We start from the raw sequence: 20,110 nt of genomic DNA on the forward strand, positions 1-20,110 counted from the left end.
CACATTGAAATTATCACAAGGAAACAAGACACTTCAATGCCTGGTTTGAGATAGCTGGGAAAAAAGTACTTGGCACAGAGTACGCAACAGATACACTGTACAGGTATTGATTGACTTACCACCTATGCAACTTACGACCATTCGACTTTACGACCACAATCGCTAGCCACGACTGCTCCGCGTCTGGCAGCGCAAACGTTGCCCAGCTGGGCGTACGACAGTGCAGACCAGCTTCTGGCAGCACTACCATCTCCGCGTGCACCATTTCAACTGTACATATAGCCTACTCAACTTACGACCAAATCGTGTTACGACCGGTCTGTGGTCCCGACCGTGATCGTAAGTCGAGCACTAGCTGTAGTTACTGTTGGTATTGTTGAAATTATTATTACACTGTTCTTACTATTCTATTCCTATTATATTGTTATTATTATAATAGGAAGAAACCCCCAGGGGTGAAGATTCCACCAATGTAAACGGAAAAATGAATTCAAGTTAGGTGGAGTAAGGCTGTAGAATTAGCATCCTTTTTTTTTTTTTTTTTTTTTTTTGAGATGGAGTCTTGCTCTGTCATCCAGGCTGGAGTGCAGTGGCACAATCTCAGCAATCTCAGCTCAATGAAATCTCCACTTCCTGGGGGTTCAAGAGATTCTGCTGTCTCAGCCTCCTGAGTAGCTGGGATTATAGGTACCTGCTACCACACCTGGCTAATTTTGCATTTTTAGTAGAGATGGGGTTTGCCATGTTGGCCACCTGGTCTCAAACTCCTCACCTCAAGAAATCCACCCTCTTCGGCCTCCCAAAGTGCTGAGATTACAGGTGTGAGCCACTGTGCCCAGACAGCATCCTTTTTATGTTAAAACTAGCTAGTTTGAACATAATTTGCTCCCATTATTTAGTTAGTAATTGAACACTGAAATTAAGTATACGTGTTGAAGTCACTTAGAATGGATTTGTGTCGCAGCTTTGTAACTTACTAACTTTATTATATTGGGTATCAATAAATTAAACACAGACCACCACAGCTCAAAAAACAAAGCAGATTTTATTTATCTGACAGGCAATGGAATACATCAGGGAAGAAGTTCACTGAGTAACACTCTGAAGGGAAAAAATCAGTGACGAAATGGGGACTGGTCATAGCGGGTCATGATGACTATACTCACTAAGGGTTGAAAACTTGTATTATGGAGAGGATGAGATGAGTGCACAAGTCTGTGTCCAGCTATACAAATCAAGTACCATTGTCCACCGGTCAGAAAAGAATTTAATGCAATTAGGACCAGTCTGACTCTGACCGTGGTCATTCAAACTTCATTATCTTAACAGATTCAGCTGGTTAGAACCAGTTGTGGTGAAACACAATATTCAGTTTTGCATAATAGCTCTTAGCAAAGTGTTGCTTAAGTAAAAAAAATTCCTTTTGTATGAACAAATCCTAGAAATTCTAAGCCCCAGATTCTTTATATTTACAATGAGGATACTAATAATGCGTGCCTCATGCAGTTGCTCTAAAATGAAATGTTAAGAACTTAGCACAGTACCTGTCATGAAATACATGTTCAGTGTACTTTTCCTCTTATTAACAGCATACCAGTTAAATTTGTTTCAACACGCTTTGAGGCCCCTTGTTTGCAGGGATGGTTATATTGCTGGGATGCCAGGTGTACACAACTCTGTTACTCTGTGCATGCATGTTTGCGAAGGCAGAAATCCATATATGTGAGAGATCCAGTAACAGAGTTTGTTTCTCATTTTTCTTCTTTTTTTTTAATAAAACATGTTTTGAAGTTAGTCTTGGTCGTAGCAAGGTGGTTGTCACCTTGCACAGTTCCAATGTATGCAAATTTCAGTTGTGATGTTTCATTAAACAACAGTAGTCTCCCAACAGCCTGGCTCAAATTTCAGTTACTTTGGTATTTTAACTGAGTAACTGCATAAAGTATCTCACCTTCTTCAGTCCACAAATCACAATGTGAATAACAGATGTACCTTGTGATCAGGGACTGATTACATCACTTCCTTCAAAGTCTGTCAATGACTGGTCATTGCCCATCTGTTGTTCAGCCCACACACAGACAGTAAAACATGTGTTGCCTTCCTGTCTCTTAGCAGTAGATAGATACTATAGACCAAATAATTTAACCATTAAAGCACCACAACTATTGGATAAAGCTCTTGGTCACCGCAATTCTCTTGCAGATTGAAATTAAAATCTGAAAATTTGCTTTATATCACCAAGGACAATGTCATTAATCCAGCCTATAGACCAAGGAATTATTTCAACTTTCAGTGTATTATCTTACACAGACTTTTGAATAGGCTATTCATGCTACAACTGGTGATCATGTAGTTTCTTTACCTGTGTTCTAGAAGAAGTATGACATGAAATATACAATTGAAAATATTCAAACATCATGGCAGGAAGTAACAGCAGGTAATATGTATACAGCACAGAATAAACTTTTAGCACTGTGATGGTTAATACTGACTGTGAACTTGATTGGTTTGAGGGATACAAAGTATTAATCCTGGGTGTGTCTATGGGGGAGTTGCCAAAAGAGATTAACATTTGAGTCAGTGGGCTAGGGAAGGCAGATCCACCCTTAATCTGGTGGACACCACCTAATCATTTTCCAGCAAATGTGAAGCAGGCAGAAAAACGTGAAAAGGCAAGATGGGCCTTGCCTCCCATCCTACATCTTTCTCCCATGCTGGATGCTTCCTGCTCGCAAACATTGGACTCCAAGTTCTTCAGTTTGGGACTAGGACTGGCTCTCCTTGCTCCTCAGCTAGCCAATGTGATCCTGTAAGTTAATACTTAATAAACTTGCAATATATGTATATTTCCCATTAGTTCTGTTCCCCTAAGAGAACCCTGACTAATAGAAGCACATTGTACAAATAAATTTGAATCTAGCATAAATGGAATCATAGAAGAAATAGCTGCCCATGGGAATGCTGACCCTGCTACTACTAGAAAGACTCTAGATGAGCTTCCGGAAGGCCTAGTGAAGGCAAACTTATATACATAAATGAGGAAAGTGTGATGAAAAGAATGAAGATGTCCCAGAGGAAGTGATGCTTGCAATAAACCTCACATTAAAGGAAATCTCAGAGATATTTCATGATACTGAAAGCACGAAAGATAAAATTTTGGAAGTAGATTTAAACTTAAAAAGGAACATGACAATTCACTAACGCACGGAAAAGATGCTCACTCTGTTTAACAGCATATCATGAAAAGAAGGCAAGCATTGTTCAAGCTAACTTTGATGTGTTTTTTAAATTAAAATAAGCTTTAATTCTCAGTGTTTCTAATGTTTAATATTACAGTGTACAAAATAACTGTTAGTCACTATTTTTTCATTTTCCTATACATTTGTAATCTACATTTACAGTATATAATGCTTGGATAAAAGGTTTTAAAGACCTTTTGTAAGAACAATCATAATTTTTCCCATTGATTATTAAAGACTGTTTTGCACAGTTTCAGATTGCATGGTCATTTTTATGATCCCCTTGATACTATGATTTATAATAAATACATATTTGACCTTCATCCGGTTCTTGACATAGAACTCTTAAAACCCTTGGAACTGCCAAAGTGATAAGTGCCTTTTAGTATGCAAATGAAATAACTTATGGCTAAGGGCTCTGGGATAGCCTCAGGATGGGGGCTGATTGCCAAAGGACCCACCCTGTAATTAGAGGGTTGGAACTTTCAGTCTCACCCTCTGACATCTGGGGAAGGGAGAGAGGCTGAAGGTTGAGTTGATCAGCAACGGTCAATGATGTAATCCATTAGGCCAATATAATGAAGACTCCATGAAAACTCGGAAGGTCAAAGCGTGGAGAGCTTCCATGTTGCCAAACACATGAAAGTGCTGGGCAGATGGCACAACCAGCAAGGACATGGAAGTTCTGCACCCTTCTCACACACCTTTCCTTTTGTATCTGTTCTTGTGGCTGCTCTTCTGTATCCTTTGTAATATCCTTTATAATAAACTGGTTAATGTGTTTTCCTGATTTCTGTGAGCCATTCTAGCAGGTGATTGAGCCTCAAGAGGGAGTGATATGAAGCCACAATTTATGGATGGTCAGCCAGAAGTACAGGAGGCCTGGACTTGTGATTGGCATCTGAAGAGGTGGGATAGTTTTGTGGGACTGAGCCCTGAACCTGTGGGGTCTGATCTTAACTTCAGGTAGATGTGTCAGAATTGAGTTAAATTGTAGGGCACCCAGCTGGTATCCACAGAGAAATGGAGAATTGCTTGGGGTGGGATATCTCATAAACATCAGTGATCAAAATTAGCCTGTGTTCAGTGTTGATAATTCAGAAGGAAAAACAGAAATTGTTTGGTGGTTTCTTTCTCCCTTTCCCTTTCCCTTTTTCCATTTCCCTTCTCTCTCTCTCTCTCTCTCTCTCTCTCTCTCTCCTTTCTTTTTGGCAGAGTCTTGCTCTATCACCCAGGCTGGAGTGCAGTGGCACAATCTTGGCTCATTGTAACCTCTGCCTCCCAGGTTCAAGCGATTCTCCTGCCTCAGCCTCCCAAGTAGCTGGGATTACAGATGCCTGCCATTGTTTGGTGATTTCTATAGAATCCTGCACTACCTTTTAATAACCTGTATTAAAAAGACATTTTGACTGCACCATGGGCAATAATAAATTAATAATTTAGAGCCTGAAACCATTTTACATCTTTGGGTTGCAACAAAGAGCTATTAAATGCAAAACATATATTCCTCAATGATCTTTGAAATTCCAAATATTCAAACTCATAACCTATAATTCCAGCTGACTTTATTGATGGCTATTGTGTTAAAAATCATTTAAGATGTTTTTAATACAAAATCTTGTATTAAAACAGTTATCACATTTAATCAGATTATCACTGGCATTTGTAATGAAGTCTAAAAATAGACCAAAGGTTACCTTTATTTTTTAGATGTTTTATTTCTATAATTGTAGAAAGTAAAAATAAGTTGCAAAGAATGTATGAAGTACTTTGAAGTGGTGTTTCCCAAACTTCAGTGTGCATGCCAATCACAAGAAGAACATAATAAAATGCAGATTATGATTCAGTGGTTTGGGGTGAGGCCCAGGTCCTGCATTTATAACCAGCTTCTAGATGATGAGATGCTGCCAGTGCAGGGAACACACAACACGTTGCAAGGATTTAAATAAAACCCTTCCAAATCTTTCAACAGTATCATTTAAACACATAAAATAGACATTTATTGACATTAAAATACATATAACTATTACAAGAGTTGTGTTTAGGTCATGTACGCTTCAGAATGAATGATGCTACTGAGAGTAATAATGTTTGAAATCAACAGTATTGACTTCAGTTTCTAAAAATATTCTTTATACTTTTCTCTACTTTAGCATCATGTTCATGAGTTGCTCTTGGAAGGGAAAAATACTGTGTCATCAACCCTCAATTACCTAGCTAATATGGAAGAAAGATTGTGAATATGTTACATAGATAATTTATAATTTAACTTTAACATCATTTATGACCATTAGACACAATCTATGATCAATGTAGATGATAATAAATATAAAAACAATTGGCTTTGGGCTTCACCTTCTTAATTCACTTTTAATTCTTAACAGAAGTAATGTAATTTAGTGGAAAATAGTTAGACAGGCATGGGCTTCAATTCTGGTGTAGATACTTAATAGGTGAGTAACTTTTATCTGACCTTTACCTAGTATTAACCCCTGTTTTCTCGCCTATAAAATTGGTTGACAATATCTAACATATAGAGTTTCAATAAAGATTAAATATATGCTAAGCCTCTGAATGCTAAATGGAATAGATATCACATTCCATTAAAGTGGCCTGTTATGAGGTAGAGTACCCTGAAAAAAACAATCTATTTCTTATATATGTAAAAGTTGTAATATTTATTCCCTTGGTAAGATTGATTGTTTCATAAAATAAAACTGCCTCTATTTGATAAAATGAAAAATTGTTAAGATGTGGGGGAGGTAAACAAATTTCAGATGACTCTGAAGAACTGTTATTATATTAATAAAAATTTAGTAGAGAAGTAGAGAGGAATATAGGAGAGAGAGAAAGAGAGGGTGGCAGAGGCAGGGAGGAAGGGAATGAGGAAGAGGGAGAGAGATACAGAGAGAGAGAGAGAGAGAGAGAGAGACTTGTTTGGCAAAGATGAGCTGCTTAAATGTTCACTGCCTAAAAATGCCAATATAGCTCAAAGTAGACACCAAACTGCAGCCAGACAGCTGGGATTGGAGTCTAGACCCTCATAATTACTAGTGGGAATATCTTAGTCAAGTTACTTAATTACAGTGTACCTTAGTTTCATCACTGAACAAAAGTGGGGGACAGCAGTATTTAACCCTGTGTAATAGGCCTAAATACACATAGAGGAATTAATACATGTAAAACACAGCATGGGCACATAGTCAATGCTAAGTAACTTTTGCTATTATACTCATTTTCAGAGATTCTATAATCAATTTCATTTAATTTAGGCTAGGAATCAAGTTTTAGGTTCCATTCTTAATTTTCTTTTTAACGTTAGATAAGCTGCTTGGGCTGCTTCTAAATAATGGTAGGAAATTTGCAAACTTTAGTCAGATGAATTCTTTTCTATACTGTTTTCCAAATAAACACTATTCGTTTTAGTACTAAATCCCACAGCCTGTGCTAAATTCAGTGAAAGTACGATGAAAACAGCATTCATTAGAAATGTAATCATCTAGATTTTACCTCTGAAATGTTGACTGATTTTAAGCAGTTATCATTATCATACAGATAATAAACTTTTCATTTGAGCCCAATTTTCCTATCTATCTAAAACAACTGGAAAATTTTGCTTTCCTTTTCACTATTTAGAAAGTTGATTAGACTGTCTGAAAATCAAATTTGCAAAAAAATTAGATTATTGGAGAAAAATATCACCCAAATGTGAAATATTGTTTAAGGTATTTTTTTAAAGAACATCTGTAACCTATGAGTAGAGAATAGCTTCACTCTTTAGCAAAGACTATTTTTTTTTAAAAAAGATACTATATGTTCCAAGTTAGGAGACTGAAAGATTTTTTTTTTTTTTTTTTGAGACGGAGTTTCACTCATGTTACCCAGGCTGGAGTGCAATGGCATGATCTCGGCTCACCGCAACCTCCGCCTCCTGGGTTCAGGCAATTCTCCTGCCTCAGCCTCCTGAGTAGCTGGGATTACAGGCACGCACCACCATGCCCAGCTAATTTTTTGTATTTTTAGTAGAGACGGGGTTTCACCATATTGACCAGGATGGTCTCGATCTCTTGACCTTGTGATCCACCCGCCTCGGCCTCCCAAAGTGCTGGGATTACAGGCTTGAGCCACCGCGCCCGGCCTTTTTTTTTTTTTTTTTTTTTTTTTGAGACGGAGTTTCGCTCTTGTTACCCAGGCTGGAGTGCAATGGCGCGATCTCGGCTCACCGCAACCTCCGCCTCCTGGGTTCAGGCAATTCTCCCCCAGCCTCCTGAGTCGCTGGGATTACAGGCACGTGCCACCACCATGCCCAGCTAATTTTTTGTATTTTTAGTAGAGACGGGGTTTCACCATGTTGACCAGCATGGTCTCGATCTGCTGACCTCGTGATCCACCCGCCTCGGCCTCCCACAGTGCTGGGATTACAGGCTTAAGCCACTGCGCCCGGCCGAAAGATTTCTTAACTAACAAAAAATATGGAAACATTTCTTGCATGCAGGAGTAAGTACTACAATTAATATTGGTCCACATAAACAGTCACAATCCTGAAATGCTGGGGAAGGAAGCAGAGGAGGAAGTAGGCAGTAGAGGAAGAGGGCTCTTAAATGTATATCCTTAGTGGTTTTGTGCTTTAACTGAAATTGTATACAATCATCAGTGAAATTCCATTTGATCATTACTTTGCACTTTTCTCAATAACTTTGTGTGAGCAGATGTGAAGATGCCATTATTACTCTGAGAAACACCATGAATTTTTAAAATTTTCTGTTTTAAATTGCTCTAAGTCCTTTGACTTGAAAACCAACCACTATGATTCAAAACAGTTTATTCTTCAGGACTCTGTCACAAAGCATGGAAACAATTTCAAACACCTCATCTCCTAAGAGTAGATGTTTTAAGTTTAAAAGATAGAGATGTTATAGACTGAATGTTTCCCTCCAAAATTCATATGTTGAAGTGTTAACCCCCAATGTGATGGTATTTGGAGATGGGGCCTTAGGGAGGTAATTTAGGGTTGGATAAAGTCATAAAAGTGAGGCCCTCATGATGCGATTAATGCCTTTGTAAGAAGAGAAACCAGGGCTTGCTTTCCCCCCGAACAATCAACCCATGCAAAGAAGAGGTCATGTAAACTCACAGCAACACGGTGGCTGCCTACAAGCCAAGAGAAGAGGGCTTAGAATAAAACCTACCTTGCTGGTGCCTTGGACTTGGACTCCCCAGCTTCCACAACAGTGAGAAGTAAACATCTATTGTTTAAGCCACCCCATCTATGATATTTTGTTATGTTAGCCTGAGCAGACTAAGACACTGTATTATTACTACATTTGCAAATACTTATAAAATATTTTTCTTTTTTAGAACTAGATATTTCATTCATGTTATATCACCAGACCTCACATAGATGAACATAAGTAATAATCAATAAATGTCTTTTTGGATTTTACTACTAATAAAACAATGACTACTGAAGCCTTCAATGACTTATTGATGGCTATCTAGTTCTAAGTGCCACAGAAGCCTCTGACAATTATTATTATTTCCATTTTAATGAGAAATAATGAGAAAAGTGTGGCTCTGAGACATGAATTGACTTGCCCATGGTCCGTTAGTGAAAGGGTGGAGAAGCTAGGATTGAAACTGAAGTCTAGTTTCAAGGCTTGCAAACAGTCCTCTGTGCCATACTGTCTAGGCACAATGAAGGAGACGAGAAATGTTCCAGACATGATCCAGCCCTCAATGAGCCTATATTCTAGCTGGGAAGCCATGGCAAAATAAGTAAAAAGTTAACTGATGATACAAAACATAAACATGAGACTGATATTAAATCTGGAAAAAGAAATAACAAGTCAGCAGTGTTTCTCTAACTTGTATACAGAGTCCTCCAAAATTATTTGTCCATGAGGCTTGCTTTTATGATATTGCTATTAATAACCTTTGGCAAGTCACTTCACATCTCAAAACCAAATGTATCCCCCTTCAGGATAGAGAAGAAGGGATTTATTTAGCTTTGCATAGGCGCTTAGATTTTTCGATTCCTAGTCCACAGTCTTTGTTTGACCATACTCTATGAAGGAATGGCTTATAAAAACACCCATTCAGATTTCTGAGTTTTCACTGCTTTCATCCAAGACTATAAAGCTAAAAAGATAAGGCTCAGTATGCGGTATTTCCTTTGCATCTAGATTTATGGGGCTTATTGAATTATCAAATATAAAGTTATTTACACAATGGGTGACTCAACTATCACATACATTAAGAGGCATCACATATACTTCAGTTAACAGCTTGGCATTGAAATTTGGTGACTTCTCTCTGCTTCTGTTTCTGTATCTGTTCATGGGGACATAATACATATCAAATAGTATTATGAAGCTAATGAAGCCTTTAAGTAAATAAGATAATACTGGTAAAGAAAGCACCAAACATGAGGTCTGGAACACTGTGAGTACCAAAAAAAGACTTCATTATCATTTTTATTTGATATTCAACTCTTAGAGCTGCTGAAATTCCTAGGCACATGGGAAGGTTCAGCAACAATAAAATAACTAATTTTATAAGTCATTTGGCACAAAAGTTGTGGAATCTATTTTAACTGTGAGAAATGATGAAAAATGAATTCTTCCAGCAATTTTTAAGATAAGTCTGAAATATTATAATATTCCATGTGCAGAATATTTTTGGTTGCTGCATCTGGTCTTCTTATTTCTAGGCTTTCATTGCCCCAAGTTACAGGTAGAATGTTTCACTAAAAACATAAATTATTTGGCCATTTATGAAACTTTTATTTTTGATAAAACTTTTTAATACTTTTAAGATAATTATCCATTAAAAATTAAAATGAAAATAAAATGAAGTATGTGAATAACCTAGCATCCATATTCACTTGCATAATTTCTCTTTTTCTTAATTTGTATTTTAACTCTGAATCAAGGCATTCAGTAGGAAAGTAGGTAGGTGCATGACAGTTCTAAATATGAAGCCATACTCATTACAAACATCATCAATGTTTGATATTCTCATCCTCTTACTAAAGAAGACTGATTTCGATTCCTGTGTATTTGTTCTGATTACTATATAACAACTATATAGGAATCAAAAACAAAAGTAAGTCAGGATCTAGTGTTTGTAATTTTCAGAAGCTTTATACAATTCTGGAACTGGGAAACAAAAACAATCTTAACTGAGGTGAGGCATATACATTATGAGACAGAATAAAAGAATGAGATGACATAAAATAAAAATTGTAAGTTGTGAAAAGTATCATGAAGGAAACAGCAGGAACAGGGACAGGAAATTTGCTGGTGATTATATTGGTGGAAGGTCTTTTAAGGAAGACCTCACTGGGGAAGAGATATTTAAATCTAGATTGATAGCCTTCCCGTGAACTTGTAGCGCTTTTTTTTTTTTTTCTTTTTCTTTTTTTCTGAGACGGAGTTTCACTCATGTTACCCAGGCTGGAGTGCAATGGCGCAATCTCGGCTCACCGCAACCTCCGCCTCCTGGGTTCAGGCAATTCTCCTGCCTCAGCCTCCTGTGTAGCTGGGATTACAGGCACGCACCACCATGCCCAGCTAATTTTTTGTATTTTTGGTAGAGACGGGGTTTCACCATGTTGACCAGGATGGTCTCGATCTCTTGACCTCGTGATCCACCTGCCTCGGCCTCCCAAAGTGCTGGGATTACAGGCTTGAGCCACCGCGCCCGGCTGTAGCGCTATTTTTTACATCACCGAGGCGCTTGTGACAAGGGCAGAACCCAGGCCCTTCAGGTTCCAGACCTACTGGATCAGAATCTGCCTTTTAAACAAAATTCCCAGATAATTTGGATGCTTACTGAAGTTTAAGAGTATGGACCTAGAGGATGTGAAGTAGTCAGCCTTATGAAGAATAGGAAAGGAATATTTTTGGTAGAAGTAACAACAAATAAAAAAGCCATGGGACAGAGAAAAGCCTGGCTTATTGGAGGCCCAGCAGAAGGGCCAGTATGGTTGAAGTGTAGTGAACAAGAAGAGTGGTAAGATTATTGAATGGTAGATGTGATTACAGTTATGTGTCACTTAATGACTGGGATAAATTCTGATAAATATATCGTTAGGTGATTTCATTATCGTGTGACCATTACAGATGTACGTACACAAACCTAGATGGTGTAATCTATTACACGCCTATGTTTTATGATATAGCCTATTGTTTCTAGGCTACAAAACTATACAACATGATGTGATTGCACTGAATACTGTAAGCAGTTATAACACAATAGTATGTATTTGTGTATCTAAACATAGAAAAGATACAGCAAAATTACAGTATTATAATCTTATGGGAATACAGTCCTACATGTGGTATACTACTGGCATCACTGTACTATCATTATCATCAGGTCTGTATAAGCTGTTTATATATTTTATAATAACATTTCTTAACTTTGTAGCATGAATTTTTTGTTATATTCTGGCAAAGTTTCCCCAGTAATTAGTAGGAAAGTCCTATAGCAAAGACCCCTATACATTTGTGTTCTCAAAGGCAAATAGGGTGGGAATTGAAAGTACTCCCCTACTCCAAAGCCATTATTGAGTAAAGAGTCCAGAACTAGAGTGGATGGCAGCAGCTTTCTGGGCTCCCAGGGCCTACAGTGAGGAGAGCACAATGTGCCAGTAAGTCTGGAAATGGAACGGGAGCTGCACAGAAGACCTGGGCCTATGGTTTCACGCCTTTGGATACCCTATTTCTCAAGTAGTTACATCCCTACTACAGATGATTTCAAAAAATAATTTCTGGAAGATATACATCCCAAATTTTGTCTACTTTTTCTTTTATAAATTATAGTTCCACATCTCTCATGCTGGTTGCCCTCTTGTCAATTCATATAGATGATGTCCAGAACTGACAGAATCAGAAGTGTCAGAGAACACCTGAACTATTAGTACCTATTAATTTTGAGTGGACACTTCTGTCTACCAAGCTAATGCTTCAGTGGTTTTCTGGACAATTCCATTGTTATATTGGCTAATATTGAGTATGGCCAATCAAAGCACTGATTTCTCCCTACTCCCTAAGAATCTCTACTAAGTTCTACTGGGTTTTTCAACAAAGCACCCACCCTGTCCAGCTCTTTTGAAACATTGCTTCTGCCATCCAACATAAGCATTTTTTCTGGCTTTGTGGCATCTGAAATTTAATGAGAATGAGCAGCTTTCAACAAGAAGCTTCACTATTATGCCTTCTCAGTGTTCATAGATGCTCTAATTCTCAGTCATTCACCCTGCTTTTCTGGAATAAGCCTGTTGTCCGAGAAACTGAAGGCTGCTGACAGCCAACTGATATTTCTAAATCTGTTCCTTTTGAATATAGTATTATAAAAGCTTATACCAAGTCACTATTTAAACAGCTCAGTTTTCTCCACATTTATAATTCAACTACCAGGAAGATTTCAAAGGGCATGACTAAATGCTAGTGGTAACATAAGAACTAAGACGTAGTTTAGGTTATGTGTACAGAGCCAGGCTGCAAGCCCCACTTGGCTGCTGGGAAGGAGACAGAGTTAGACCTGCAGGTTGCCTGTTCCTGAGGCAAAGTCTGGCATGAGGTACTGCTGGTGAAGGTCGGAGGCAGAAACTCACTTTGGGGTGTGATAGGAGCTCAAGGCACGCATGTACCCAGTGTTGGTGATGGGCTAAAACCAGACTCCAGAAAAAGCTGGGATCGCCTCACCTAGGGGGTCAAGAGGCCAAAATTCTGGCTGAAAATTACCAGCAAAGCTAGTTCTCAAGATGACCAAAGTCAGGGTTCCACTTTCTACTGTAAAAGCTACCTTTCTTTGTCTATTTGTAGACTATGGATGCTCTTTAATTTGCCTTCAAAGAGCCAGGGTAATTAGTTTTATAAAAAATATGAACATAAGTGGCAAATATCAATCATGACATTAGTAGGAATAAAAGAAGTTGAATTCAGTTTCCTGTGAGTATTGATCCAAAGAAGAAAGATTAGTGCCTATTTTAGTGCCTGCTTTTTAAAAAGCATTGGGTTGATAAAGATAATTACTTTTGTGTATCCCTAAAGTTAAGTTCTCTGTGTTCTATACTGGAGAAAATGCAAATAACTGTAGAGAGAAACATATTGTATGGTGAGGGCATTTGAGCATAAAAAAATGGCTGAGACTTTTACTCCTCTTCAAAGTTTGAACATCTGAGCTTAAATTCTAGCAACTTGTTCCACTATATAGAAGTGAAGCTTTCTAGATCAGGGACTACATGCTGACTTGGCGGGTGATGAGGGGATGATGGGGAGAAGGATCGGGGGATAGGTGACAGACATGTTCAATGTCTTCATTGAGGTGGTGATAATTTCAAGGCTTCTTTATGTCCAAACTTATCAAATTATAGACTTTAAACGTGCAGTTTTTTGTATGTCAATTATACTTAATGATGACTATTTAAAAAATGAAGACTTTCCCCTCCTAGGTATACCAAATTTGTTAAATTAAGGATTTATATGATTCTTCATGCTAAGATGTAGGGCAAGGTTTCAATAAAATGCCCTTATATAATTTCAGAATGAAGACAGCCTCTATTGATTTCTCACTTTACACAGATTATAAACAAAAGCACTTCAGTGGAACATTGATAATAATAGAGAGTTCTAAAAGAATTGTAAATCAAATGTTAATGACAATATAAAATTAGAAATAAATTGTTATCAAATAAATGGAGTACATTTTATTTTTAAAAGGCAATGTTAGACTTTCATCTTGAAGTTTTAAAAAATGCTAGCTAAAGCAGATGCTTTTCTCTTTAGCTTCTAAAAATACATTAAGATTCTATAAATATCGAATGTTACTAATAATGTAGTGGTAACATACACATATTGCAGAGACTTATAAAAATTGGTTTGATTTTGCAAGAGATAGTCAAGTGAACTCAAAATGGCTACTCATTCAAAAACCACAAACTAATAATATCTGAAAAATACCAGCAAGAGTATAATTGGAGGTCTGGGTAATCATTTTGCTTGTGAAAGTTTCATGAGTAAATATTTCTCATGAATTATATAGCTGGATGTCAATGCAATGTTTAGACATAAAATTAAATTAAGATATATACAAATATATATAAATATGGTTTAAAATAAGCTGACAGATGAACAGGATTATTGGTATCTTTAGTAGAAAACATTTTGAAGTAGAAAACTCAATATATCCTTTAGTTTCTGGCTTTAGAGAGGCTAACTGGTATGAAAAGTTGGCACTTACTTTCCGATTGTATTGGGTAGTATTGTAAGTTGATTGTCATCTACTTTTAGAGTAGTTAGTTTTTTCAAAAGTCCTAAAACAGAGAAGAAGGTTGATTAATACATAAGAGCAGATTTATGACAGGAAATGTGATATAAATGAAATCAAATGAATCACTTGTGATGAATGCTTGGCATGCTAATTGGCTACACTCTGCTAACACACACTCATAAAACTGATGTTTGTGTGTAGTCTAATTTTGACTTTCTAGTTGCAAAAGAATTTCTTACATCAATGACAGTTCAAGAATATCAATGCAGAAAAATAAACAAAACATACAGCTTCACATACACCCCAGTTGACACTAATAATACTACATTTCCCTTTTGTATTCTTCAGCAAATGGACCAGTTGAAATTTTTCAAGCCAGCTGTGATTTAATATTTAATTAACTCCTAAGCAGTAATAACTAACATCCTGTTGTGATACAAATTGAAAACAAATTTGAATTAAGGCCAATAATCAACAAAAATGAATACTGAGGTATTGTGATGCAGGGGTTATAATTATGTTCTTGGAAATTTACAACATATGACCTCATATTCTTTTTGGCACCGTAAATCCTGACTTGGATCAGCAGTAAGTACAAACTCTTAGAACTGGCCAAGAATTTAAGTTACAACTATTTATCTTTCACTATCTGATTTATGGCCTCCATACCCTTACGGCTTGCTCTCTTCCGAGGGTTTTAATGAGCAATAGCCACACATTAATTGAAGAACAGCTGCATTTGGCATAATCAACTTCCTTATCCAACCATAAAATAACCTACAGTATTGATATGGTTTAAATAGACCAAATCCAAGGGCAAAGCTTTAATATTTAACAAATTTTGTTTTATATTGTTCTATGAATGTACACTATAGATTACTGCATTCTGCAAACAATCATTCTAATTAACATAGTTGCATGGTCAAATATGTTTTGAGACATGCCAAATTAAACAAAATTAAATAGCTTTCTTTAATAGTTTTTCTGGAAGCATTTAATATACTAATGTGACTCTCTAGAGTTGTTATGGAATTCGTGTGTGTGGGGTGGTGGGGTGATGCAGAGTATGTTGTCAAACTAGCATTTTGTGAACATGCTTTGAGAAACTGGCTATAGATCATGCCCATATTTCTCAAGTATTTTGAGGGTTCCTTAAAGGCATACAGTAAGTCACAGAAAAATCTGAAATAAAGCTGTGACTGCACTTCACATTTCAGTATGCTCAGTTACATATTCTTCAGAAGCACTCAGAATCTCTACTGCAGTGGAAAGAAATGTTGTCACTATCAGGCTATTATAAGTAAATATCTGGGAGCTGAATACATCTGCTTGAAAACAACATCACCTGGGTAAGGGACAATTCACACTGCGGCAATTTATCACTGAAGTTTGAGCATCCACTGCCACATCCATCTATGTTCAAAAGGTGATTGAATCATTTTAGCTTCTTTAGAGCTTATGTTAAAATATCAGCCTTGGAAATATAAGAGAACACCTGAGCTTGTTTTTCAGTTGTGGAAAGAAAACAGGAAAGTATAAATCATAGCTAAGATTTCTGTGACTTGGTAGCCTGGATCAGACGAGTGCACCCGTCTGCTAGTGGAGCTGGAGGTGGGCTGATGGTCTCAAGATCACTCAGTTGGGTCACAAGAAGTTCGGGGGTGGGTTACAGATGGCTGAACAAACATCACAAAGTCAGGGTACAAAGTACTTTCAGAGGATCATGGTCTATAAGTCTGAAGTAATAGAGAGAAAACCTTGAGGCAGACTGGGGCCTAAGGCTTAATGCTGATGGGACAGATTTTCCTGAAGACTAGAGTAGTGGCTCTCACAAGAAGCTTCTGTTAAGTGCATCTTTTTCAATATTTTTAAAGGTTGAAGCAATTTAGGCCTTCCTACTCAGCCCTAAGTCTGTGAGTTTAAAGGAAGCTCGCTCACTTGTGATGCGGTTACTTTACCAACACTTATATTCCATCCAAGAGGATACTCTTTGGACAGAGACTGAAGCTTCTGTAGAATTATGATTGCCCCTAAAATAAAATTAGGCCACAAGCCTCACCCTTGTTGCTCATGTCTTCCTCTGGCAGATAATTTCTTTATTGCATTTCTATATCATACATGCTTGGACTCTTTTCTCTAGAGCAATCAAAGCTATTTTATATTCCTTCTCTCTACTTGTACCCTTCTGCAAGACTCCATCTCTTCATCCTACACTCCCAACTAAGAAATACTGAAGAGATAGAAAAAGGCCATTTCCTACAATTTTAACTACATACACATATATACGATCAGCATCAATAAATTAAACATTAATATAATTTGCTAATATTTACATTAACAAATATATAATAGAACTTTGAAAGTAAATAGTTGTGCACTCATCAAATCTAAGATTATAATAAATATGTTATTATAATAGTCATTTATTATATGTCAGGTACTAGTCTAAGCAATTTAAAATATATTAATTAATTTATTCCTCAAAATAATCCCATGATGCAAGTACTATTACTGCTCTCACTTAATAGATGATGAAACTGGGGCAAGATCAAGTAACTTGTCTAAGGTCACACTGGAAAAGCCAGAATCCGAACTCTAAGTAATCTATCTATAAAGCCTGTGCCCTTGACTTCTAAGGGAGGAAGATAAATTATTTTGGAAAGCAAAAAACTGTGTTTTTCTTTATTGAGTTTCTCTGCTATCCAAAGAAGCTGATTATTAAAATTCTCTATCTGGAAGAGGAAAAGATTCCCCTTAATTTTCCCTGGAATCAGCACAGGAAAAGTGATTCAGCACACAGGGCTTGTTGTTGAGTATATCACTCCATTCAAATACCCCACAGCTGCAGAGGAACTCAAACAGGCATGGAGAAAGTAAAGATTTTATTTTATTTCCCTCTATTAATACTATGAAGACTCTTATCTTTTATTCTTTTTCTTTAGCTTTTTTTTTTAATTTACAAGGATATTTTTAATAGGTATTTTCATGTAATATATGGATTATACATAATATGCTTGTTGCTTTTTTTTTTTTAAATTGTACTTTGGGCTCTGGGGTACATGTGCACATCCTGCATCCTGTAAGAACTGAACTTAACAGCTGCTGTTTGTGGTTTGTAGCCCATCGGTCCTGAGGTTATTGCTGGATTTCCATTCTATCTCAGGTTTATGTTGATGGTCATTCTTCTTAAGCAAAAATAATTTTTCTTTTTAAAAATAAAAAAAAAATTTTTTTTCAGACATGGAGTTTTGCTATGTTGCCTAGTCTGGAGTCTTAACTCCTGGGCTCAGGCAATCCTCTTGTCTCAACCTGTTGAGTAACTGGGACTATGGGCACATGCCACCATGCCTGGTTAGCATGGCTAAATTATTTTATATACTAAGTGCTCAAACAGCACATAGAATATGCCAGGCACAATTCTTGGCACTTCATTTTCTACCACTTTTTTATTTTTTGGAGATAAGGTCTCATTCTGTCACCCAGTTTGGAGTGCAGTGGTGCTATCATAGTTCACTGCAACCTCTGAACTCCTGGGCTCAAGCAATCCTATGCCTCGGCTTCATGAGTAGCTGGGACTGTAAGTGTGTGGCACTGTGCCTGGTTAATTTTTTAATTTTTTGTAGAACTGGGGACTGCTATGTAGCCTAGCCTGGTCATGAACTCTATTGCCTTTGTAAAATCAAACTTTCTGTATTTTGTTTTAGATGTGTCTCATAACCACAATATAGCTGAACTTGAAATTCTGGATCTTTTAATAGAATAAGTTTAATCCATTAAATCGATTACATTTGTTGTGATTTATGACAATTTGAATTTATTTTTACCATCTTATTTTAAAATTTCTATCATTTTTTACATTTCATTTTTTTTCTTCTACTGTATGAATATTTTCTTTCATATCTTTTTGCCTCTTCTGCTGGTTTGGAAGTATCATTTATTTCTAGTAAGTAGATATATTTAAATTTTTAACATGTCTATTTAACTTAATATTTCATGCAAATTCTAAAGTTATGCAGTATTTCTAGCCTCTGCTTGAATGAGATGAGGTCCTTCACATTCCTTAATCCTATCTAACATTGCTCTCCCCAGTTTTTCATTTCAGCATTCTAAAAATAAAAGACTCCTCTTTTACAGGCACTAATTATTTAGATATAACAACTTAATTTACCAAATTAAGTTGGTAAATTAAATTACTTAACTTACCAAATTGAGTTGGTAAATTTGGTAAAGCTTGCCATTGCTTTATGCATTCACTTTCTTCCTTCTGAGTTTGTTTTTGTTTTCTGAGTAAAGTACATTTTTGAAGAGCAGATTCTCTTATTCTCGGTATACGTTCAAATATATTTGTTGTATACTCACTCTTGAATGAATGTTTAGCTGAGTATAGAAATCCAGTCTGCCTTTCTTGGCACTGAGTCAGTAATGAAGAAAAATACGTTCTTTGAATATACATAGTTTTTATATCCTCATGATGTATTTAAAATGGTATGGAATGGTGGTTGAGTAGGGGTGTAAGGTTATGCAGTAAGTTGCTCTGTCATCTTGACCAGTGGATGTTCTCTATAATCATACTTCCTTACTTGCTACATCATAAACCATTATTTCCTAAATTTGTCTGATCACAAGTTTCATCTATGATATTTAATAAAAATACAAATCAGGGGGCTTGCCACAGTTACTGAATCAGAATTTTAAGAGACAAAGCCTAGAAATGTGGAAGTGTTTAATAAAAGTCTCAGTTAAGACCCATGATTGAGCAAGTTGGAGAAATACCATTATAAAATACGTGATTATGTAAATAAAAGTCAACAATTCTAGAAAGAAAGAAAAGATGGACCACAATTTTGCTAAAACTAATGCTCTTTATAAGCCTCAAAGAATGGCTAAGTAGAGACAGAAAACTTGGAAAACTGCCGTCTCTTCAACTAGATTACCTAGGATATGACTTAATTTTTAAAAGTTATACATTCTGGAACTTAATAATGATTAAAAATTTACAACTAGTATGTGGAGCTAGGGAAAAGGGAAACAGAAAATTCACTGCGGAAAACTATGGTAATTACAAGCTGGCTTGGACTGGATCTGCAGCATCCACAAAGGATAAGAGCACCACATTGCTAATATAAGACAGATTCTGAACTTCAGTCAATCTTAATAATGATCAAGTTCCAGAACATATAGCACATCTGTTTCAAAGAGGGTAAAATCTATGCTACAAAGTTAAGTAATGGAATGATTACCCTTTTAGTTGAATTCTCTTACAAATTCTAACTGCAAGATACCTATACAAAAAAGCTTACTCATTCTTTAAATGAGTCTTTCACTATTTACTCATATAAACATTCTTAAACAAAAATGTATGAGTGCTTTTTATATACTAACAGGTAAATTATAGGCTCTAATACATTTTAACATGTTAAGGACATGTGTCTTTTTTTTTTGAGATGGAATCTCACTCTGTTGCCTGGGCTGGAGTTCAAAGGCGCGACCTCAGCTCGCTGCAACCTCTGCCTCCCAGGTTCTCCTGCCTCAGCCACCTGAGTAGCTGGGATTACAGGTGCGCACCACCACGCCTGGCTAATTTTTTTTTGTAT

The 20,110-nt window shown here is 36.6% G+C and overlaps 1 protein-coding gene across 8 annotated transcripts in view; it reads right to left on the reverse strand.

Moving 5' to 3' along the window:
* The window catches only part of LRRC7 (leucine rich repeat containing 7), a 579,044-nt gene that overhangs the window by 115,559 nt on the left and 443,375 nt on the right, over positions 1-20,110 (reverse strand). For all 8 annotated transcript variants that reach the window (XM_037739858.1, XM_037739854.1, XM_037739849.1 and 5 more), the window contains exon 11: positions 14,487-14,559. In XM_037739858.1, coding sequence (XP_037595786.1) covers positions 14,487-14,559 — 73 coding nt within the window. The remainder of the gene's footprint in view (positions 1-14,486; positions 14,560-20,110) is intronic.

The sequence above is a fragment of the Cebus imitator genome, unplaced genomic scaffold (genome assembly GCF_001604975.1).
Source record: "Cebus imitator isolate Cc_AM_T3 unplaced genomic scaffold, Cebus_imitator-1.0 Scaffold3, whole genome shotgun sequence".
Taxonomy (NCBI): Eukaryota; Metazoa; Chordata; class Mammalia; order Primates; family Cebidae; genus Cebus; species Cebus imitator.